The 24593-nt window shown below is 44.7% G+C and overlaps 1 protein-coding gene across 2 annotated transcripts in view; it reads right to left on the bottom strand.

Moving 5' to 3' along the window:
* The window catches only part of IFT172 (intraflagellar transport 172), a 32752-nt gene extending 8165 nt beyond the window's left edge, over window positions 1–24587 (bottom strand). For both annotated transcript variants that reach the window (XM_031552619.1, XM_010708010.3), the window contains exons 1-31: window positions 24549–24587; window positions 24309–24452; window positions 24095–24207; window positions 22798–22837; window positions 20535–20600; window positions 19872–19951; window positions 18856–18943; window positions 17821–18035; window positions 17607–17730; window positions 16127–16222; window positions 15079–15240; window positions 13611–13664; window positions 12927–13030; window positions 12155–12240; window positions 11562–11674; window positions 10452–10619; window positions 10048–10184; window positions 9585–9692; window positions 8976–9060; window positions 8544–8636; window positions 8140–8217; window positions 6939–7187; window positions 5481–5559; window positions 4955–5075; window positions 4375–4519; window positions 4213–4302; window positions 3730–3827; window positions 1740–1875; window positions 1546–1662; window positions 1032–1174; window positions 223–316 (exon numbers count right to left, since the gene is read on the bottom strand). In XM_031552619.1, coding sequence (XP_031408479.1) covers window positions 223–316; window positions 1032–1174; window positions 1546–1662; window positions 1740–1875; window positions 3730–3827; window positions 4213–4302; window positions 4375–4519; window positions 4955–5075; window positions 5481–5559; window positions 6939–7187; window positions 8140–8217; window positions 8544–8636; window positions 8976–9060; window positions 9585–9692; window positions 10048–10184; window positions 10452–10619; window positions 11562–11674; window positions 12155–12240; window positions 12927–13030; window positions 13611–13664; window positions 15079–15240; window positions 16127–16222; window positions 17607–17730; window positions 17821–18035; window positions 18856–18943; window positions 19872–19951; window positions 20535–20600; window positions 22798–22837; window positions 24095–24207; window positions 24309–24452; window positions 24549–24587 — 3465 coding nt within the window. The remainder of the gene's footprint in view (window positions 1–222; window positions 317–1031; window positions 1175–1545; window positions 1663–1739; window positions 1876–3729; window positions 3828–4212; window positions 4303–4374; window positions 4520–4954; window positions 5076–5480; window positions 5560–6938; window positions 7188–8139; window positions 8218–8543; window positions 8637–8975; window positions 9061–9584; window positions 9693–10047; window positions 10185–10451; window positions 10620–11561; window positions 11675–12154; window positions 12241–12926; window positions 13031–13610; window positions 13665–15078; window positions 15241–16126; window positions 16223–17606; window positions 17731–17820; window positions 18036–18855; window positions 18944–19871; window positions 19952–20534; window positions 20601–22797; window positions 22838–24094; window positions 24208–24308; window positions 24453–24548) is intronic.
* Window positions 24588–24593: the final 6 nt, after the last annotated feature.

Raw genomic sequence — 24593 nt, 5'->3', positions numbered from 1 at the left:
TGCATGCTTTTCTCTCCTGATAACAGCACGTGACTTCCTCTACTTACCATGAGGCAGAGAGGATTTATGAAACAGAGAGGTGCGTGGAAGCTTGAGACTACAACTATGGAGGTGAGCAGTGTCTGCAGCCACAGAAGTGCTTTCTGCAGCAGCCCTTCAGGGGAACTGTTTGATTACCTGAGTGGCCAGGGAGCTTCTACCTATTCCAAGGGGTAAAATTACCTCATCTTCTAGGAACATGGCATATTTTAAGTGGATCTCTGGCATCTTCTGCTTCATGGAGAGGCGAGCCAGTTCAAAAGCAAATTCAAAGACACTGAAATGAAAAAGAAAATGAGGTCACAGAAGGACTGTGAGCTGCAAGGGCATGCTTTCATCAAGAGTGAGACATCAAACAGAACACAAGACACGGAGAGGAGAGGGGGGAACATAGGGATTTCAAGTGAATGGCCACTACTCCTGGTCTTGATCAAAACCTAGGAACTTTTTTGGCTCCCACTAAGGAAATTCAGCTCCTTCACACCTGCTCTAAGTGCCAGAGGCCCTTTGTTCAGCCCTAAAGGGGGGTCACAAAGCTTCCAGAAGCCCAGAAAAATGAGAGAGCTGGGGGCAGAGCAGCACTGTGGATGGCAGTGCAGACACATGCCTGGGCAGGTGCAGAGTGGGACCAAAACACTTCAAGAAAGCAGTTACTTATGGTAGCATGAGGAATACCTTCCCCTGTGTTCAGAGGCTCTCACAAGATCTCTCTATTCAAGTTAAAGGGAAAATTTCTTTTGTCTGCCCACCTCAGACTTTACATTTATGAGACTAACAGGTGGAGAAGACTTATCTTTTAAGTCCTCTGTGCCAAGAACAGAGTGTCAGAAAGCACAAGGTATGGGCAGGGGAGAACATGACGGGAGGAGCATGGGAAGATATGCCATATCCTTGACCTGTAGCTATCACACACATCACACAGATTTATCTTGGGCCATTCCATCTTTCTCAGGTCATGAAGGTAGAAGTGTTGGGCTGAAGGTCCTGCTTACCCACTGTCAGCTGCATGGTCAATGGCCATCTCCAGAAGTCCAAATTTACTGAGGAGTTTCACAGCTGCCTCTCCACCCAGGCTCTTTGCCCACATATAGGCCACTTGCTTAGAGGAGTTTGCCCCACCATGTGCCTTGGCCACCTATCCAAAGCAAAGCAAACAGAAAAAACACAATGCATCAATTTCTACTTCAGCAGGCTGAGCCAGGACTTACCCTCTTGCACCAACTGCTCTCTCCTGAGGAGCCCTTCTGCAGCCACCACTGGGCCAAGGAGAATGAGACAAAGGCTTAAATGGCAGTGCTGCACAGTGGCTAGTAGTCCGGGCCTGCTTTTGGAGTACAATACTGCAGAGCAGTTAGAGGCAGAGCAGTGGCACAAGGATCTTCATTGCTGTGCCACATACTTAAGTTAGATAGTCCACATCAAGCCTGCACATTTTGTGGTGAGTATGGACAGGGCAATTCCTACTGGAATCCTGCAACCCTGCATGGCAGGATAGCTGATCATTACCCTGTAGGCTTCCTCCCACATGTCATTCACTCTGTACATGTTCACTGTGGCCTTCCAGTCCTTAGCCTCTAGGTAGTGGTACTCAGCCTCCTGTAAACGTCCCTCTACCTCCAGCTCCTGCAATTAGAAGCAATGAATTAGTGACACTTATCCTTGCTTGCCCTACCTGATCCCTGGCCACAAGATGCATTCACCTTGCCCAGGTGTAGATGGGTGTCACTAAGTAAGTCCTTGTGGTACTTGGCTACCAAGCGAACCATCTCATCATACATCTTACACTTCTTGTACATAGTGATGGCCAAATCAGGTTCATTCACAGTGATGTACAGCCTGGAAAGACAAGCACATTCACAAGACTCAGCTGAAGACATACTCAGTCCCTGTATTCTCTCTGCATCCAGCAGGGACATCGTAGGCCCACTGTCAGAAGGCATTACTGGAGGACCATGACTGCAGGAACAATAAACTCACAGCCAACACCAAACTTGTGCAGGATTTGCTGCTCCAATTGGATGCATGTAAGTCTATGGGACCCAATGGGAATCATCCCAGGGTACTCAAGGAGCTGGATGTTGTTATTGTGGGACCTTTCTCAATTATTTTCCAACAGTTTTGGGAATCTGGAGAGATCTCAGTTGACTGAAAGCTGGCAAATGTCCCAGTTTTCAAGAAGGGCAAGAAAGAAGAATCTGCTAATTACATGCCTGTCAGCCTCACTTTGATGTCTAGTAAAATCATGGAGGAGATTATTCTGGAAGTTACTGAAGATGCTTGAAAGACAGTACAGTCACTAGTCACAGTCAACATGAGTTTGTGGGGAGAAAGTCCTGTTTCATGATGTTACCCATCTAATTGACTAAGGGAAGCCAGCTGATGCAGTCCTTTAGGATTTCAGCAAAGCTTTCTGCACTGTCTCTCACAGTATCCTTCTGGACAAAATGTCCAGCATACATCTAGACAAATACATAATAAGATGGGTGAACAATTGGCTGACTGGTCGAGCTCAGATGATTACAATCAGATTGGCAGGCAGTCATTAGTGGGGCTTCTCAGGGCTCCATTTTAGGGCCAGTTCTCTTTAATGTTTTCATCACTAACTTAGAACTAACAGGACTTGAAGGTATATGCTGGGTAAGTTTGTGGACAATACTAAATTGGAAGGAGCTGTTGACTCCCCTGATGGTAGTGTCCTTGCAGAGATACTGACAAATTGGAGGGATGTGCAATCTCCAATCACATGAAATTTAACAAGACAAAAAGCAAGATGAGGCAACCCTGGATATATGTACAGACCACGGGGTGAGAGGCTGGAGAGTGGCCCTACAAAAAGAGATCTAAGGGTTCTGGCTGACAGCAAGCTGAATATGTCAGCATGCCCTGGCCAACTGTTGGGATACATCCCAGGCCCAGCACTGTTAGCTGGTATACAGCATGGCATATAGCTGATACATAGCACTGGTATACAGCATGACTGCTGTAGACTACATGGCTGAGCACTGCTTAGACAGGGCCCTTCTGTTATGCCACCATCATCTGCTGGAGGGTAATGTTATTTCCTCTGTCCTCACTGTTCACCCCTGGTCCTGACTTGGAGGGACCCTCTGGGCTTCTGTGACCTGTTTTCATCTCAGCCTCCAACCTCAGGCTGTCAGTTCTGGTGGAATGACAACATGACAATGTCAATTCAGCTTACTCATATATGCCACCAAAAGGATTAAACTCTGTGTGACCTTTCCAGTTGTAATGCTTCCTTTCATGTACTGGCATCCTTGAGATCAGGTGCATGGCATCAGATAGCTGTGTTTGTCCCTGTACCTACTAACCTTACTGTGCTATTCTTAATCTAGAACTGACAAAAATAGTAACCTGGCTGAAAAACACTTTCATGGCCACAACAGACCAGATGTGGCACCCAGGGAAAAGCCTTGCCTCATTTCTGCTACATAAGACACCTTAATCTCCTTTCTGTTTTGCCTGGTGGACAAAAATTCATTAATATTTCCTTGACTTCTCTTCCCACAATCTCTGAAATATCAGTTCTAGGGCTCCAAATGTGATGATAGTACATGGGATCTTTCCAAATCTCAGTCCCAAACTCTGCTCTTATTCAGAAAAAGGGCTCCTCCTCACTGTAGCCAAACTTCCAGAGCTCTATCTTGGACTAGCACTGACTGTAATGCTCACCTCTCTGCTTCTTTGTACTTGCCATGCTTCTCCATCTCTTGGGCCTGGGTTATGTAGAGAACAGACACATCTTCCTGGCTCATACACTTGATTGCCAGCTGCCAAAACAAACACACATGGGACAAGCAATTTCTTGGTACAGAGTAGTGAAGTAGAAGGTGAAAATGAATCTCATTCCCACTTCAAACAGGCGTATACACTACTTGCTGTGTGAGAATTGATTGTCATTTGTCACTGTGATCAAAGTACACAGGATTAGGCCCTTTGGAGAGCACTATTTGCCACAGGTGCACCCACCATGGGCTGCTGAAGTAAAGTGGATTGTGGATACAAGGGACTGAATTCTTTCTTGCTTTCAGATGCCCCTGCCCCAATCCTTTAGAAACAGAGCTTGGCTGATGCTGGCATACAAAGCCACTTGCTGATGAAGTACAATTCACTAAGCAGGATGAGGTTCCCAGAAACTCTGGCTTCTGATTTTACCTTGTGAGCCTGTTCCCAGAGCCCAGCCTGTGTGTACATGTCAATGGCATCTTTGGTCTGGTCTCCTTTGATGTACAGCTCCTCTGCGATCTGTAGTGAGATGACTACAATCAGCAGTCTCAACGTTTAGAGAGCAGCAGTGATTGTGTTTTGTGGCCTCACCTGATACTCCTGCAGAGCTGCATAGTGCTGGGCAATCTTGGGGTAATATTTAACTGCCGTCTGTCTGTCCTGCAAGTCCAAAATGTAGATGGCTTTCTTCCACTGCCGGGCACCCAAAGCTGCCTCTATGGCCTTAATGGAGCACCTAGCAACAGAAACATTACTTTTTACAGTCAGCCAGCAGTCATCTCCTATAGCTGAGCTGGGGAGATTCTTGATTCTTCTTCCAGGGTTAGAGCAGCAAGAAGGACCTGAATAACTTCACAGGATCAGCAGAGAAGAAAGCAGCCTTCAGGAAGCATGAGAACAAAGGTCTGGAAAACGGGCAAAGCTAGGGGAAATAATAATTAAGAACTAGGACAGCAGAGAAGACTAATTAGGGCTGAGAGATCTTGAAAGAAAAGTGGTGAGGAATCCATGAGTGGGCCAGCAGAGACTGCACAAAAGTACCAAGAGCACTGCAAAGCAAGGTTGAGGGCTTACTCAGAAAAAAAGCCCTACTGATTTAAGCAAATCATACCAATTACACAATCCACCAGGTTATGCTGCTGTTAGTTATACAGCCATCACCTGCCCCCACCTGGCTTCGATATAATGGTTAATGGCAGCATCCAGCTGTTTCTGCTGCACCAGATGATCTCCCCATGCCTCCTCCAGCTTCACAACTTCTGCAGGAAATGCCAGGCGAGCCAGCTCCACTGCTGTAAGGGGACATGAAAGCTGATATGCTGAAAGCAGCAAGGAAGCAGAACTGTGAGGCAAATATAGGCCTTGGATTGGGGATAGGGGGATGGTGACTCCCTAGGCCAGTCCAGCTCCAATGGGCTACCCAGCAATCTGGACCCTATGGAAGGCTGGATCTGGATCTATGCTGGTGCAGTCGGCCTGATCAAGGCCTTGGGGAACAGGCTCTTGTTGTTGAGTTGTGTGGGTGACTATGTGAAAATACATGCATTGAATGAGGTGATATGTGGAAGTTTCAGAGCAACTAGGCAACTCTGAGCTCCAGGGCAATAGCTCATTCTGCCACCAGGCCAGAGTACCCAGGATCCTGCTGGGAAAAGGTGGGGCTGGGGATAGAACATAGTTGAGCACATAGTTGGTACCTTTCAGGAAGGCATTGCCCTTGCAATAGCACTCCAGAGCCTTCCGTGCGTTTCCAACCTTCTCGAACAGATCTCCTGCCTAATGACAAACACACTAATGATAAACAAAGGCTGCCAGTTTCTAGAGCTCCTGTCTCCCCACAGTATCCCCCCTACCACCTCCACCTACAGAGCTGTCAGTCGTACCAGACCTTGCCACAGAGACTTCTCCATCAGTTATGCCTTCCTCACTAAACAAGTCCATGGTTAATCTCACTAACCAAGGCTAACCTAGAAAAAGGGGACTTTGAGGAAAGACTGCTGAGATCCTCATCTTCTCTGTGGACCCACACACTCCCATCCTTGGAGAAATTCTACGTCAGGCAGGACAGGGCTCTGAGCAACCTGATCTAGCTGTAGATGTCCCCGTTCATTGCAGGGGAGTTGGACTAGATGGTCTTCAAGGGTCCCTTCCAACTCAAGAGATTCTATGATTCTATGAGAAGCATAAATTTTGACCCAAGGTCAAAGTGAAATGGTCAGAAAAGGCCCAAAGTGAAATGAAACTGGAGAAACATAATTGAAGCTGGACACATAAAATAGGTAAGCAGAAAGAAGTGATTTTTCACACAGTGCACAGTTGAACTGAGTAACTCACAGCCATTGTTGTAGATCCAAAAGTACCTATAGTTAAACTAATAATTCGGCAAGTTCTTAAACCTAAAAATAAATCTTCCCAGTTCAAGTAGACTATAGTCTGCAAGCTGCTGGTAGCCATGAAAGTACTCTATAGGAAGCATCAGCACGTATTTTTCTTCCTTGCTCTTTATACTTCCTTCTCAAGCATCTGCAAGAGGCTACTTCTGGCCAGGATACCAAGCTGTATATGGGTCAGACTCAGCACTCCTTTCTTACATCAACATAATCATGAGCTATATCAAATACATCCTTCTGTTTTAAAAGTGCCACCTCATGATAAGTAGTTACCAGTTTCTTGTGTTATTAGATATAATCATTATCCTTCTTTGACATTGATGTGCTGGAGTGTCTTCACAACCTCCTTCGGTTTTCTTCTTTAGCTTTTTCATTTACACTATGTGAAAGCTGTACCATCATTTTTTTATTCTGCTGTGAGAAAGCACTGTACATTTCTGCAGTGGTATCAAGTTTTTTGTTTCATTAACAACTCCTTTTCCAGTTGGTTCCTGGTTTCCTAGAGGCCTCCTTGGCTGTTACTGAATGCTCAGCTTTGGAGACTTGCCAGCAGTGAGCTGTGATCTTTTTCCTGACTAATAACAGCAATTGTAGGCTTCATCTATGTATGATGGATGCACTTAGGATTTCCTACTAAATGTCAAACGTGAATTTATCAACACAGAATTGTATCTGCTACAGTCCTCTCAATCTCACAGATGCAGAGGACAGGGTGAGAGCTTTCATACTACTAAGTAAGAAGGCCCAGTGGGGAGGACCACTTACCTGCTCAAACAGTTCTCCTCTGATCAGTGCTGTGGAGATCCTATTGATGACATCCCCATTGGTCATGAGCTCATCTCTGTTCATGGCCAGCCGTGCTGCCTTAGCTGGCAGCCCTGCCCGCAGGTACAAGCTGACAGCTGCCAGATAATCTCCCTGTCCCTCCTGGACCTCCCCAGCCTTCTCTTCCTGTTGGGTATCCAGCAGCCATTGGTAGTAACCCCGACGTAGCTTATCCAGCATTGGGTGTCCCTGTTGAAAAATGCATCGTTGGTTGAGCTGAACAAAGGCAAGTGTTGTCCTGCTCCTCCTGCAGGCTCTGAATAGCTCATGGCACCAGAAATCTTGCTGCCCAGTTAAACTAAGCAACTGCAGTTAGCAGAAACCAAAAGACAAGCCCAGCGTACCACTGTATTACTCCTTCTTTCGCAAAGCCCCAGCTACTTCTAAATCCATCTCATTATCCCTTCCAACCCTTACAATTCTGTGTGCGTGATCCTTTCTTCCTCACTCTCACTATTCACCAAGTTTGTAATTCCATCAAAGCAACCTCCCCTTACGTTGCTATTTTATCAGACTGAGACATTTTATTTCTGAGATATTTTATTTCTTGACTGTCATGATCATGAAGAACCCACCGATTTTATTCTTATGTTCTTTCTTCTGGACAAATTGGGCTAGCATAATCTTGCCTAAACCACATCTCTAATGCACCCTGGCCCTCTAGCCATGTCATGCTATACTCTAGAAAATAAAAGCACATGTTTGGTATTTGAACAAAGATCTATCCATCCCCAAACCTTGACTTTCTGCCATTAACAGCTATCTTGCTGATTTCTGCACTTGCTGTGTCTTAGAGACATCACTTCCTATCTAGCAGTATAATTAATTCTCTCTACATCCAAGCCTCCACACTTGTGCCTTGTTCTCCCAGTTCTATGACCTGCTCTGGACTCTCTTTCTGATGGCAAGAATCTCCCATTTCTTTAGCAGTCAAGGCTCCTTCGTGCAACAACCCCACTGTCTGGAGTTGAATCAGATGGGGGATCTCCAAGGCAAGTTCAGAGTCTCTTTGGGAGCCTCTCCAAGCAGATGTGAGACCCTGAGAGGCCAGGTGAAGTGCACCTAGACACTGACTGGGCTCTGAACCAGGAGTCTTGCCAAATAAGCACAGATCACAGACCAGAGAAACTATATTCTGTACCTTGGCCTCAGCGACTACAATGCATTCATCCCACATGTGCAGCTCCTGGTACATGTCCATGGCTTCTTCTGTGGCATTCTGTGTTAAAGAGCAAAGTGTCAAGCTGAAGGGTCCATTAGCAGACATATTGCCATTGAGCTCTCACAGCAGGTAGGGTTAGAACTGTAGGAAACATTTGAGCATGTGAATCATGCCCTCTACGTGAATATTGACCCTTCCTCGCTCTCTTCCAGCAATCTCACACTCTACATCTTGGAAGACAGAACTTCTCCTTCTATTCCAGGGCAAAAAAAATTTCTCCCAGGAACAAGCAATCTCTTTCTTCTCAAAAATCACTCTCAGCTCACAAATCATCCTGCTCAGAAATAAGTGAGATCTTTTCTGCTCCTTGTTCCTTTACTCACCTGTTCCAGGAAGATCATCTCTGCCAGCTTGTAGTTCTTGTCTAGCATGGCCAAGCGGGCACGCACCAGGTAGTGGTCTGTCCCATCCCCACCCTGCAGGCAGTTACAGTTAGCTCAGTTGCTTTTACTGGGTGAAAGAAAAGGCTCCGGATATGGTACAAGGGAAGGGAATGCAGGTTGGGTCTGTGTCACTACAGAAACTGAAGAAGACAGATGTGAATCACAGAAGTGAGAAGATAGGAGCAGCACAGTATGCAATGGCCAGCCAGAAGAGAGTTCTGGCATGCCTGGATGAAGAATTATGTGAGCAGATTCTACAAGACTAAGTCCTAGTCTGTAACAGTATACTGTGGGACTTGGACACTAGATAATGTTTATGCAAGTATTTACAGGGATGTGACTACCCTGAACAGCAAAAAAGGTTTGACTCACATGCTCTTGAGCTGCCTGGTCAGCAATAGTGTTGGTTTCATGCAGAAATCGAGCCTTTGCCACATTGCCCAGAGCTGCAAAGCACCTTTGAAAAAACAAAGCAGTTAGTCACTAATGGGTTTGTCAGCACCTTTGGTATAAGACAACAAAATCAGAACCTCAGCAGCAAAATCATGCAGTGCAAGGTGTAGAGATGGGTAGCCTCACCTCAGTAGAAAGATTTTGCCAAGGTCCAAGTTCAGATGTGCCCTCTAGCCCTGGTTTGTGGATAAGCCATGGACATGGCTTCAACCCTCTGAACTTCAGAGATAGATGTGCAGAGTTTCTCCCAGCCTACCAGGTCCCTGAAACCTTGCTACTGCACTGACTTGAGTTGCTATCAGCAAAAGTTTATGCTACAAAGTGACACTCTCCTGACTCCAGTGCTATCATTACTGTCTAGGACGAAAGGGCAAAGTCATTGCTGGAATAGAGAACACTTCATTCTTTGATGCAGTAAACCTTCCAGGTCATACAAAAAGTCACATCTTTAGTTAGACCCTGGATTCTGTGAGGGACTCAGCAAAGAAAGTGTTCAGGCCAGAAAGATGATTTAGCCTTTTCCCATACCTCTCTGCTATGTGCAGCTGTCTAGCTTCCAAAGCTAGTTTGCTTAGGGTCTTCCACATGGCTTCAGTCTCTGTTGACATTTCCAGCGTCTCCAAAAATGCAGTAGCCCTTGAGACAAAGAGATTTGCAGACTTTCAGTGACAGAAGAGCTCTTTGATTAGAGCTCCCTAACAAGAGTTGCACTGAAAACAGATGGGTATGATGAGCTCTGAAGAAAACTGTATAAAACAAGGCCTGACACGTAGGGAAAAAAAATCAGTGAAGGTGACAAAGCTGAGTACTCGCTGCTGAAGGACTCCACTGTGTGTTACAGCCACATCCTGCATCAAAATCATGCTCTGTAGCTGAACCTCAACTGAGCATGGAAAGTTGTGCTGGTGTAATTCATGGATTATAGACCCTCAAATGTCTGTTAAGTGATGTGGAGTACCTGCCATAACCACATGGCTTATCTAGCACTTACCTGTGATAATCCTCATCATCAATGGCAGTTCCAAACTCTATGAGACCTTCATCTAGTGTGTAGGACACAGTGTTCACCCCTTCAGACACAATCACTTCAGTCTTTCCATCACTCCGTTCCAAGTTTACAACATCTCCCTAAAAAGAGTACCAGCTGTCAACACTCCCATATTGTCTGGGGGTATGTAGGGTAGCAATGACACGAGGACAGTTCTACCAACTGTGAAAGCTCTACCAGAGCATTTCTGGCAGAGAAGTACGAGACAGATGAGTTCATATTTTGTCCAGGAGAAACCAGTAGTTCCCTCCTGTCCACTTTCCACAATACCATCTTGTCTATTCCCACACAGGTAAGCAAGATACAACAGAAACTGATGGAGGAAATCAAAGACTCCAGAGTTTTACCTTTAGAGGAAACATGGTGACTCGTTCAGGAGCATCTATGTTATACCAAATGCAGAGGTTGTTTCTGCTCTGAGCCACCACGACATCACTGCCTGGGACCCATTGCACATAGGAGCAATAGTTCAAAATGGTAGTCTTAGTGCTGCTTCCAATGTCATACAGCTGCAACTAGATGAGGAAAGGGGAGAAAAAGGTTCAGTGTGGCTCATGGCTGGGCTGCTAGCTGATGTGTACGTGGTAGGAACATCTGAGCAAGCATATTGTAAATAGATATAACCAACCAGGAGTTAAACTTTTTTCCAGGATATGTTGCTTAATTCTTTTATTTATACATATTTACTGTTCAAGACTTAAGATCTTAATATTTGTATATTTTAAACAGCATGCTCAGACCCTGCCTTCCTTATTAATAAGCTCATAAATAAGTAAAGCAGAATACATCTTGTGTAGAGCTCTAACAAGAGCATGGTCTTCTAAATCCTTCTTCAAACAGGCTAGGGGACCAAGGAAGCCTTACTCTGCAATTCTGTGCTCAACTGTCCATCCTAGGTAAAATCTTATTGCAAGAACTGCTGCCAGCAAGCTGAGAGGGTGTTTGCTTGTGAAATTGTTACCATCATTTTGGGCATAGCTTTGTCCTGGGTTTACTAACAGGCTATGTTCAATCTCAGTCTGGGAATTAGCATAAGCCAAAGGTCATATTGGATATGCTATTTGGTTGTGACTAAGTTGTTTTAGAGAATTAGAGTTCATCTTATAGATGTAACTCAAGCAGAAAATGCCTTTTTAAATTACAACACTGGAGTCCTCATCCTGAGATTCACTCACTTGCCTCCCTCTCCCAGCAAAAGAGTCTATGATCTGTATTTTAAGGAGCAATGAGATGAAGGAAGATGTCAAGTAACTAACTTCAGAGTGAGATATGACTAAAATCCAAACATATGATGCTGCCAGCTCTTGCAATCTGAACATGGTCTGTTTTTCCTAAGGAGTGGTCAAAAAGTCAGGAGTACTTCATATGTTTCTCATTTCTCTCCCTGAACTCAGGCATACTTATCTTTACTTCTCCCAGAGCATGCCATCTCATCACACTCCCCTGCCTGGCCTTACCCTCATCTTCTTGTCCCTGAAGAGTAGTTTGTGGCCTGTTTCATTTAGCTCCAGCCAATCAATCTTGCTGTCGTGGCTGACAGTGCCAACACTGTAGTTACCAACAAGGTCCACTTGGGAAAGAGAAAGAAAAAACAGTGTTAAGTACCTAATGTGCCCCAAGGTGCTGAACACTCAATGTTGCCCTATAGGGATCAGGTATCTGGGACTTAAATACTGCAGGACCCACTAGCAAACACACTGCAACATGAAAAGCATAATGCAGTGACATTTATCTTGGAGCCTTACAGCAGCAGTAAATCCCTCCACCCTTCTATGAGCATGCACAGATAACAGGCAGTACAGAACCTTGGGTCCTGGGCACAGTGACAGCCACTCCACAGCTGTGCCTACACGAGGCAGCTAACCTTCCAAACCTGGTGTCTAGTGATCTGCTGACAGACAGAGTGAATGTGAAATGAGCCTTCAGGAATCTGCTGCCTAATAGTGTGAATGCAAAGAGGGCCTCCAAGGATATGCTGTCTGGCACGGTGCATGCAAAGGAATTGGGGAGGCCAGCAAAATACAGGGGAGTGAGTGATGTTTACATTCACCTGTTGCTATAGTCTTGATGTCTATCAGATAAGCCAGTCTCTTGTTCTCCTCCACGCCTCTCTGTTGTCTCTCATTGATACGAACACTGTTATTTGGAAGGAATGATAACTGTTACCTTTACTGCTCTCTAAATTCAAAGGATCAAACCCCATCCTCTCCCTGGAAGACTTACTTGCAGTTACCCTCAACATATGGAGCCTCTTGTAGTTCTTTGACCTGTGACTCTTGTACAATACCTATGGCTGCCTCAAATGAGAACAATGCCTCTGGTTCATGGCTTCATTCCAGAAGCTGCCCTTTTGGACCCATATTGGTTCCCAATAGCAAATTAGTTATGATGCTTCCACCTCTGAGCAGCCCATGATCTTTCCTTTTCTCCTCCCGAATTAGTAAAGGGAGTATGATATTTTAGAGAGACAGAGGAGCTCCCACTTGCACCTGAAGCCCCCAGCAATGTTGTACTAGGATCAGCTGGACACAGAGATGCTTGAGTACATGCACAGGTTCCTCTTTAGGCAATAACCACGTCAGGCTTGAATAAACAAAAAGGAAAATGGGCTGTAAAAGTTCTTCTAAAACATTACAGCCCTTAATCACAACCCCACCGTTGGTCGCTGCCAGATGACTACTCAGAAATCATGCAGCAATGTGTGGTCAGGTCCCAGTGCCCGTGAGCTACGTTCTACAGGGAGGTACACTTCCAAGAGTACATGTCTGAGGTCACTCCCACAAAATGTCAGTACTGGCTACACAGGCAGGTATCACACTTACCTGACCAGATGAGGATTCACAAACTCCGTGCGGACAGACCCTAAGATGTCATTGCTTCCATATTCTACCAGTGTCAGCTCCCCTGCATTAAAGATCATGCAGACCTGTAGGAGAGAGAGGAATTCACTCTTACAGAAATGCCAGGTAAGCACAAATATCTACCAGTGAGGTGAGCAGAAAAGGACTGCTGCAGACCAGTATAAATTCAAACCCACTAGGATGAGCAAGGAACTGTTCTTGTGACTGTCTCAAGGCTGCTGAGTTTAGCTCTGGGCCTATCACTCCCGCAGGAGGAGCCAAGCTGTCATTCTTGAGAACTGTCAACAATAAACTTGTTCAGACTTCCTGCCTTGCCAAATAGCATAGGATTCCAGACAGTTAACACATTCTGTTTTCTGTACCTCTGACATCCTCCCTGGCTATTTTTCTTTTATTTCTCCTCTCTCCTATGTGGTTACTGCTTACACAGTCTTCACAATGGATTTGCTCTGTACTTGGCAAACGTGGAAAAATATGGAAAAGGCAAGCATAGGGAAGAAGCAGATTGGGATGCACACAGAGAGGATAAATCCAGGAAGCAGATGAAAAACACTACTTTCCAGGAATGTGGTTGTCACTTTTTCTGCCAGAGCATACACTTCTTTACCCATCATTTACAGTAGCACCCTGCCCCATCCAACTTACGTTCTCATTGTCGAAGAAGAACTTCTCATTCCCTCCAGATCCTTGCCAGGCTACCTACAATGCAATGACACAGAGTGAGCAGTCCAGGCTGACAGCTTTTGGATGGAACCATTGTGGTCTGTGGTAAGCTCTAATCTCCCAGGACAGATAACAAGAACTACACTGCACAAGTGATCACATTCCAGTCCTTCAGCTGTCAACACTGTTGTTCACCTGGAATTTGAGATGAGTACGAGGTAATGCAATAGCTGCTGTGATTATAACAGGCAAGTGGTCAGTTAGGCAGAAAACTGATACAGAGATTTAGTCTATCTAAATTTTCAGCAGTTATTTTCCAACTCAAATCTATAATCGGGAACTACTGCTCCCAGACAGATTTGTGAGCATACCATTGGTCTGAATAAAATTACACACTTGTGCAAACAAAGCAAAAATGTCCTGGGGTGTTGTTAATAGTTTTGCCAGACATTTAACCTACTGCCATTTTAATTACTAGGTTTTCCAAGCTTGGCATTTAGTCTCATCATTCTGCACACAGGTTCAAGGCATTGGGCAGTTTAGTCTGGATTGTTCTGTACTGGAAATGGTACTGGCACAAGCTGTGGTACTGTGATCATGAATGTATTTTATATATATATACACACACATATATATATATGTAATTTTTTTAAGAAGCACAATAAAATTCATACATTCACATCTAGAATGTGCAGATGTGCATCCAGTATTGCCCTCCATTCTCCACTCTCCCAGTACTAGACAGTGAAAACACTGATAAATCACAGTATCATAGAATGGATTGGGTTTAGAAGGGACCTTAAATATTATCTAGTTCTGACCTCCCTGCCATGGGCTTGGTATCCCCCACCAGCTCAGGCTGCCCAGTGCCTCATCCACTCTGGCCTTGAGCACCTCCAGGGATGAGGCACCCACACTTCTCTGGGCACCTGTGCCAGGGCCTCACCACCCTCATAGTCAAGAGTTTCCTCCTAACATTTAATCTAGATCTCACCTGGCAGCAATGACTTCTCAAGTATGACAGAGAGTAGCCTGGCAACCACATGAGCCAGTTCCTTCAAGTCCCTGGGATGCATGTCATTGGGTCCCATAGATTTGGACACATTCAATCTCATCAGCTGGTCTTTAATTTTCTCTTTGCTAAGAGCAGACTGGAGCAAATTCTGCAGAAAGCCATCAAGGTGTTTGGGGCTGGGACACTTGCACTACAAGAAGAAGCTAAAGGAATTGGGCTTTTTCAGCTTGGAGAAGGGAAACATTAGGAGACATCTATGAAGATGAACCTTCTTTGCATAAGTGGTTTGATAAGAAACTTCCCAAAATCCCTTCCAACCTGAATTATTTTATGATTCTTGGAAAATAAATTTATTTTTTCCATGCAGAAAACATACATTGTGAGTTGCAAAGTTAAGCATTTGACATTCATGAAACATCATAGATCTTCCATTACCTCACTGAGCTTGTTGGAGTTGATGTCACCCAGTAGTAATGTGTCCGATGTATGGGCCACCAGATATCTGTCTTTCCCTAAGATCTTCACCTCATCAATCTCATAACCATAGTGGGATTTCAATACAACACGAGTTCCCGTTGAGAGGTTTTTCACAATGACCTACAGAAAGTATGAAAAACATGAGGTCTGCTTTCCACACACACAGGAAGACTATCCCTGTCCTATGAAAGATTATATAACATAATATCTGGTTGTTTAGACATCCCCTCATATCATTTCACCCTGTTTCTAAAAGAAATCTTACACTTTATTTTGTATGGGATGATGACTGTAGTAGAAGTGTGGGATTCTCACTTCTACCACTTGAAAGTTTCTAAACTTACTGGAGGACTACTCACACTCCCAAGGATAAGTCATACTTTAGGAGCTCTGCTCACTCATCATGAACTACAGAGGGATGCCTGGATTGCCTGTGCACCTTCACTACCTGATTTTGAACCAGGCAAAGCTGAATGAAATTAAACAACTTAAGAAGCCTCTATTTTACTCACAGGTACCTCAAACAAATTCACAAGCTAGGAAATAAACTCCATTGTCTTTTAGTCCTATCAAATTTCCTCACAGACTTGACCCTGTTCCTGAAATATTCCCTATGTCCCTCCCAACAAATTGCTATGGACAAAACACAGATGTAAATGTGCACCTAAAATGCTTTGGTAACTTGTGATGATTTTGGTGCATATTTTTCAAGGAAGTGTAACTGCTTTAAAGGGAAAAGAGAATGAGGTAGATGGACTTAGAGAAATATACCATTACTCTTAACTCTTTCAAGTATAATTGTGTAGTTGTACTGGGGCTGATGCTATCTACTACAGAATTCACAGAATTCTCTCAGCAGATCATGAGGAATCTGAATGGCTGGGACAAGGACTGGAGACAGTTTACGGGCAGGAAAGAAGCTGATGGCCAAAGAACTTCAAACACATTTAGTTTTAGTGAAGGTCTCATTTTCACCAAGAGACATTATTATTGGACATTCTCTTACCTGGCTTGGACCCACATACGTCATTTCAAATTTATTTTTGTAAATGCTTCTACGTAGGCAGCAGTCAAACTGCTCAACACCTCCACACAGAGTGCCCTGGGGAAACAAACGCACTTCATAGTCAGTGAATTATTTCAAGGGGAGGCATTCAGACCCTATTCACACAAAGAAGATTAGAGGTGCAACAGAAACCCACGTATCCCTCCTGCTCCTCTGCAGAACCAGCCTCCAGATGTATAAGGACCAGCCCTATTCTGACTTTCTTAAAAGAACAGGAAAAATTCTAGAGAAATGGAGCTTACCAAACACTGGCACACGCATGACAGAGAGAGGTAAAAAAAAATAATTTCTTTTTATCCTCATCTTTATCTTCATTTCCTTTATTCCCCATTATTGCTACTTCCCACCACTCCTACCTCCCAAACTCTCCTCCCTTCCAACAGAATCCTTCCACCTTTATCTCTTTCTTTATAACATCTTCATTCCTTCCAGCACGCACCTATCCCTTATTTCCTTCCCCTCCTCTGCAAATATTTGTTCTTATTCAGCTAATTCTCTGAAAAGATTTTAAGCGTTCTTGACTTTGTCAAACATAAAAAGATGTATAAACTGTCAAAAAGAAGTTGTAAATAGCAATTTCTTTAAAACTCATTAAATTTTGTAGGGAGATATTTAACTTAATAAATAAATGTTTAAAGAAAGATTAATTTAGAATAATAGAATATTTTGAGTTGGATGGGACCCATAAAGCTCATTGAGTCCAATTCAACTGAAAACTCAACTATAAGAGCTTTAAAGAATTACTTAATAGAGAAAGGCAGATCAGAGCCCATAGGCTGGAAGTAGAAAAAAGACAGCTCTGAACTGAAAACAGCACACAGAGTATAAGAAACAGTTCAGTTTTTCTGGAACTGGTGCTCATGACATTGCCCTAGAGAAGCTATGCTGACCTTATAGAGCTTTTGTCAAAAAGGGCTTGCTACCTCTCAGTCATTATACAACGATTCGTGGCATTTTCCAGGTTCACTGAAAATATCACAGAATCACAAAATGGCTAGGGGGGCTGGCAGAGAACTCTGGAGGTCATCCGGTCTAAATCCCCTGTTAAAGCAAGAGTCATCCAGAGCAGGTTGCCCAGGACCACATCCAGATGGCTTTTGAAGATATCCAAGGAGGAAGATTCCAACCAGTTTAATGGCTCAGCCTCCTGCACAGTGAAGAAATGTTTCCTGATGGGAACGTCTTGTGTTTCAGTTTGTGCCCACTGCCTCTTGTCCTCTCACTGGGTATACTGCACACCAGACCTTAGCAGTGTCTCCTGCACAAGGCCTCAGCCTAGGCACCTTGCATCACACTCCTAGGTGATGGTGACTATCCTGATGAGCCCCCTCTGTACCACATAACTCTCATCTCAGGAGAATGCCTGAGACTACACCTGGTTTGACTTGTTGGCTCAAGGCTGCTAATTCATCATACAAACCGCACATATCCTTGAACCATCCCTCTTCCATGCTAGAGATGTGATGGTGTAGAGGTGAGGTATTTCTTTGGGTTTGGCTTCCTCCCAGGCACCACGACGTGGGCTCCAGTTCAGAACCCTCAGCCTATGAGAAGAGATAAAAAACAATGAAGAAATGAACACAGTTGAAGGAGAAAGCACTACAAATGGAAGGCTTTACCATCAGCCATCGCACCTATCATAGCTTCCAATGACAACAGCCTGGCCACCAGGACTGGCAGCTGCTGTGGTGAATTCCTTCTCCGAGGAGTCTCGGCTATAGTCAAAGGTTTGAATCACGTTGCCCTCCTTCCCATAAGCCACAATCTTCTTATCACATCCTGCAGCCACAATGCTGTTCAAAGCCCAGGCAAGGGCATAAGGAGGACAAGGATGCATCACCAGCTTACCCTACATGAGACAGGAGATAAGATCTTGAACACACCATTGGATTTAGCCCTCAGTTGAGCTCTGAGGTAGACTACTGGAATGGGACCAGTGTGATGCCTTTCCATAAAGAGCAGTTCATGGGTGTTGCTTTGTCTCCATGCCCTAGGCTGTAGGAAGGCAGACAGAAACCAGAGCTGAGATATAAGAACTATTCCACTCATTTAACTGGGAAAGAAGATTGCTAATGTCAGTAAGAACAACAGTGCTATTAAGTAGACTGGGATGCATTACTAACCTGGCAGAGTACATTTTGGGCCCTTCAGTTTATCATGCTAGAGGGCAGATGTGCTCAAATTGCTTCAGTTAAAAAGAAAAGATCTGAGTAGGAATAACATTTCTTCACCACAGCTTAAAACAGTGAGACTTCTGGAGAGAAAAAGGAGGCTTGGGAGAAATGCTAGGTTGCCCACAGTATCCTGTCCACAGACACAATGTGAACTTGTGACTGTTCTCTGAAAACCCTACCCATTCAAGCATCATTCTCCAAGACAAATCCCATTCTCCAAGATCTCCTAACATGAGATCTTCCTGACACCTGAAAAACCTCATGTCTCACACACAAAATAAATTCCTCTCTTACCAGTACACTCAGGAGTAGTTTCAAGTATCTCATTACTGCTCCATCTATGTCAATGCTGCACAAAACTTCTTCCAGCAAACACAGACTGCTTCTCTCCAGACTTGCATTTCCTCTACAACCTGATCACTTTACAGAGTTCTTGAGCTGGGGATTAAATTATGTAGACAGGAATTTTGCTCACTGAATAAGGATCTTTGATACCTGTGATTCACCTGAGCCCTCGTCATCAAAGAAGAAGCGTACTATGGTTCCATCTGCATGGCCAGACAGGATTCCCTTCCCTGAAACACTGGAAAGAAACAGAAAGGATGATGTAAAGTTTCAGTAAGACTTGCATTTTTGTTTTTCTATCCCACCCTTAAGAAGCCAGTCCCAGGGACAGGGTTGTGGTTCCTCATCAAAGGAACCTTCACCAAATGTAAGTTGGGTGGTGAACACAGGAAAATGTAGTACTGTATCAGTGTCTGTAAAAAGAAAGCTGACAAGGGTATAGAGAGAGGAGAGTGGGCAATTAAATATCTTCATCACATAAAAGCACAATAACTAACTTACTATAACATACTATGTTACTAAAACACAGAGAGGCTAAGGAATCTTGAGTGAAATGATAATAAAAATTTCTTATAACCAGGTGTTTCAAACAATCTTTTCATTGAAACTCCTCCAGAAATGAGGCTGGGTATTGTAACACCAGTAATCCCTAAAAGCAACAACAGTTGGAAAAAAAACATCTGGACAAACACTCCAAGACTAAAACCATTATCTATAGCATTATTGTATCATGTACTTCTCTGCAAACAGGGAGGAGTAAGGAAGAGGAAACAGGCATAATGTGATGTACACAGAATGAATACTTTTAATGATGATTCATTTATGGAATACAAATTCTATGAACGTTGCCTTCTGTCTATTTCAATCCCACATTTGTCATTCTTATCCATCAATAACAGCACGAGCTGTGTTTAGAAATATGAAGAAAAGAGAGCATCGGGGGAGATTGGGGAGGAAAGAAGGGGAAGAGGAGGGTGTGAAGAGACCAGATGTCAGATTTTAGAAGGTGATTTCTTCTGGAAAGCACTGAATTTTATCATCTTGACAAGGACCAACAGCATAAAGACACACTGCCAACCTCCCAAACTGCCACAAGTTCTGCTAGGGCCAATGGCTGGGCAGGAGAATGAGCCAAAGCAGCGTAGCTAAAGCAATTCCATACTCACTTGGAAGCTAGCGAGACCACATAGGAATCTGTCCCATAAATGGTGGAAGACTTGTTGTTCTTCGTATTTGCTAAACGAACCTGAAAAGAGAAGGGTCAGCGTTGCTTCTGGCCCCCTACAGAACCGTGGACTTCCTGCACTGCAATATCCCCAGAGGATTTCCAGTTTATAAGCACCAGAAATAATTTGTTTCTGGTAGGTTAGAGAACAAGCAGAAATGTTAGCACTGCGGTCACACTGCCACATTTCTGGGACAGCTCAGGAAAAGGACCCAAGGATCCAAAAGAACCTCCAAGGACTTTTCACCCACAGGGTGGTGATGCACTGGAACAGGTTGCCCAAGGAGGCTGTGGATGCCCCATCCCTGGAGGCATTCAAGGCCAGGCTGGATGTGGCTCTGGGCAGCCTGGTCTGCTGGTTGGCGACCTGCACATAGCAGGGGGTTGAAACCAGGTGAGCATTGTGGTCCTTTTCAACCCAGGCCATTCTATGACCTACTGGGAACCAAAACCAGGAAATTTAAGCCAGTGGTGTAATCCCTTCATTGCTGATCAGTGTCCTAAGCCCATACAGTAATGTTTTCTACTCTGAAGCACAGGTGCTTGCAGGCTTTCATAGATCTTGCATGGAAAAGAAAATCAGATAAGTAACAAATTTCTCTACCTTTCCTTCAGCAAGACCAAAGACAATGGTATTCTCCGCTGGCCACAATAAGCAGGTCACAGCACTCTGTCAAAGAGGAAGAAAAAGAAGTAAAAGCTTCACAGAAAGCTTCTCGTCCCACTGCTAGCTCACGAAAAGTAAGGCCATTCAGATCAAGAAAGAGAAGAAATGTGGATACTGGAATGGACCTTAATGTGGGATTAAGACACTCCATACTGATGTCTGAACTAGGTAACAGTGAGCTAGGGCACAGTAAGAGGCTAAGAAAAGCTAAAGCTGAGCATCAAATAGCAATACAAGCAAGATGGTTATGAGATGCTCCCAAGTAGGCCAGGCAGAAACAGGTTCACTAAATCCAAATCAAAGGAGTTCTCAAAATCTGAGGTGTGGGGATCAGGTGAATAAATCTGACCATGAAACCTAATTGTAAGAGAGAACCAGAGATCAACTGTTTCACATTTAAACATTCAGTGAGTTTGGGTAGAGTGTTCTCTGACACATGCAGGTAGAACTAGAGAAGCAGAACACTAAAAAGGCCAAGGACATGGCCTGAGTGAAATTACAAACTTAAGTACACATGGAACACGTGGAAACTGCATTTTAACTGAATTCTGCACGCTTTACATTTTGGTTAATGGGGAATCTTGGGGTAATATGCACCCTAAAATTATGAACCATATAGAAAAAGCAAAGCATATTTGGCTGCTAATGTAAATCCAGCCTGAGTCTCACATGCTATAAGGTAACCAGGTCACAGCTAGCAGGCTTTTTAACATGTCAGTGTAGGAACATACTGCTGCCTGCAGAACTGCAAGTTAAAGTGGGTGAGTGTTGAGCCCAAGAGCCAAAAACTCCATGCATAGGCTACCAGCATTCCATCTGCAACCCTGTGATAGTGCAACACTTGGCTGCCAATCTATCCCCTCTGCTACTGACTGCAGAATGGGAATGGTGGCTGGGGAACAACAAACTGCTCAGGGAGATCCACTATCTTGGCTGGTCTTCTATGAGGCAGTAAACTTTCTTAGATTTCCATACTTTTCAAGAGAGGTTATCTGGGTCTTGTAGTTGGAGGGGTTAGGGGAAATGCCATCAGAAACAGAGGGAAGATACCCATAAACAGTTTTTGCAGAAGTGGAATACAGTAACTGCCATACAATTAGTCTATGTGCAAAAGCAGGCAAAAGGCAGAGGATAATGTGAAACTGTGAATGATCTTCTTGGCTGCATGAAGATATATAAGATATCCAGGTGAATTTGAGTGGAACAGCATTGTTCAGGACACAGATCCAGTCATTTAGGATACTGAACAAAGGGAGATCAGATGGTTACCCTGGAGCAATGGCACTGCATTTCTGGAACAGGTTTCTGAGGGACGTGGTCACAGAACCAAACCAGCTGGACTTCAAGAAGTGTTTGAACTATGCTCTAAGAGATATGGTTTAATTTTGGGTGATCCTGTGGAGCCAGGAGTTGGACTTGATTCTTGTCAGTCCCTTCTAACTTGGGATATTCTATGATTCTATCCAATCACCAGCCTCTGTTCTTCTCACTCTGTATGACACTGCTAGACAGCCTCCTCCAGCCCTTTATCACTTCATCGTTGTTTCAGATAACTGATTTTCTCTGAACGTCAGCACAAGAATTGCTACTGGGAAAAGCTGCAGGAATAACATAAATGTCAGTGGCACAACTACGGGCAGTGCAATTGCTTTTCCAACTGAAAGGGCCCATGCACTGAGCTTCAAGGACAGAAGGAGGTATGATAAGCAATGGCATCTGGTTTGGAATCAATGGATGGTTTTTCTTCTAGTTCTGGTCTCAGTCAGGCACCAGTATTGCTCTGCTGCATGAAGCAATGGATGGATTACAGCAAATGTCTGATCTTTGATCGGCTGCAGAAACATTTAGAGCTGCTGATCTGTGAAAAACAGGCTCAGATTCTCTTCTATTTCTCCATTTTAACTCACAAAAAACATTCTGTCCACTGATGCCAACAGTCGTCCCTGAAGTCTTGTAACTGACTGCATTGATCAATAAACAGTTAATTACTGTGTCACATCACAGCATTATGAGGCCTCTCAGGCTTGGAGACATATCTCGAAAGGTAGAGATTATCTTAGCTTCTATCCATGCCTTTGAGTAATCAGATATCACTGACAGCCCACATATGTCTCTGAGTATGAGCAGAGAGACATCCAATTGTTGTCTCTATCTTCTATTAGTGGGAGAAAATGGAGTTAAACGGGAGTCTGGGTCTCACCATTTGGATGAACTTGTTGCATATCACCTTCTTGTCACCCCTGCAGAAAAAGGCAGACAGAAATGACTATTGGTGAAGCTGGTAAAACTGCCTATTCCAGCTACCCCACCCTTTATATTTAACCCATTTTAATATTGCTGAACACAGGTTGCTTAAGTTCTGTATGCTGATGTTCTACCAAAAGCCAATTTTAGGCAGAAAACTTTCAGGGGAAAAAAAAAAAAAAGTTTATGTATTTTGCAAGACTAAGGTGAGGGGAGAATGTGGAAATTCTCTGAGCTTCCAAAACTTTGGTGATGTGCCTTTCTCATCAGCGCTACACACACAGCAAACAAGTGTGAGGTGAGGTAGGTGTGTGTCTTCATTCCATACCTATCAAACAGGGGACAGCAGTGTCAGCTTTACAATTACAGCTCCACAGAAGTTGGCACATGCTTCCACCAGGTTCCACTGTGTTCAATGAAATCCTATCTGCTGCTCACCATGGAAAGATCTGAGTGAATCACTGCAGGTTAGATGATCTGTATCACGTTCTATACTGATCATCAGGCTTGGACAAGAATTGTAGAGGTTGGAAGGGATCTCTGGAGACTGTTTAGTCCAACTTCTTTTAAACAAAGTTTCCTATAGTAGTTGCACAGGAACAGGTGCACCCATCCAGATGGGTCTTGAATATCTCCAGAGGAGACTCCACAACCTCTCTATGCAGCCTCTTCCAATGTTCTGTCACCCTCACAGTAAAGTTCTTCCTCTGTTTATATGGAACTTCCTGTGTTCCCACATCTGCCCGTTGCCCCTTGTTCAGTTGCTGCACACCTGGCCTCATTCACTTGAATCTGGCACTTCAGATATTTATAAACAATGATGAGATATCCTCTATCTTCTCTTCTCCAGGCTGAAGAGTCCCAAGGCTCCCGGCCTTTCCTCATACAGGAGATGCTCCAGGATCTGACCATCTTTGTGGCCCTCCACTGGACTCTCTCTAGGAGATCCCTGTCTTTTTTGAACTGGGGAGCCCAGAACTGGACACAGTGCTCCAGATGTGGTCTCACCGGGGCAGAGCAAAGGGAAGATCACTTCCCTCACCCTGCTGGCCATGCTCTCTGCAGCACAACTCAAGATACCATTGACTGACTGGCAATCTTGGCCACAGGAGCACACCGCTGGCTCATGGCCAACTTGTGGTCAACTGTTGGTCAGCCAGGACACCACTGACCTTCTTAGACCAGGCCTTCTTACACCAGGACCCCTAAGTCTTTCCTGTGGGTGCAGCACTGGACACTGCCACCAGACTCACCACTCTTCTCCGATCCTGTAGACGTAGACAATGTTGTCTGTTTGGCCAATGGCAATTTTGGTGGAGTCCGGGGAGAACGCCATGCCTTTCACCACGTAGCTCTTCCTGCCATACTGTGGGCAGAGGGCAGACTGAGCCCCACAGGAAGGCCACCACGTCCCATCCACACAGCCCACAGCCACGGGCAACAACAGCCCGGGCCCGGTACCCTCACCTTGGCATCGGCAGGTTTGGTGGAGAACTTGTCACGCCGCTCACCGTGCTCGTCGTACAGCAGCACCACACGCTCCGCGGTGCACACGGCGAAGCGACCGCTGTTGGCCGACCAGGCCATGCAGGTCACACGCGCGGTGCCGTCCTGCGGGACACACACAGCTTCAGCGCCAACACAGCCCGGATTCTCCCCGGCTCCCCCCGACCCGAAACGACCCGACCCGACCCGACCCGACCCGACCTGCGGGGCCAGCAGGGTCCGCACGTGCCGCAGCTGCATCGTGAG

Source organism: Meleagris gallopavo, chromosome 2 (genome assembly GCF_000146605.3).
Source record: "Meleagris gallopavo isolate NT-WF06-2002-E0010 breed Aviagen turkey brand Nicholas breeding stock chromosome 2, Turkey_5.1, whole genome shotgun sequence".
NCBI classification, from domain to species: Eukaryota; Metazoa; Chordata; class Aves; order Galliformes; family Phasianidae; genus Meleagris; species Meleagris gallopavo.
The sequence above is the reverse complement of the archived record's forward strand: the minus strand, read 5'-3'. Positions and strand labels throughout refer to the sequence as shown.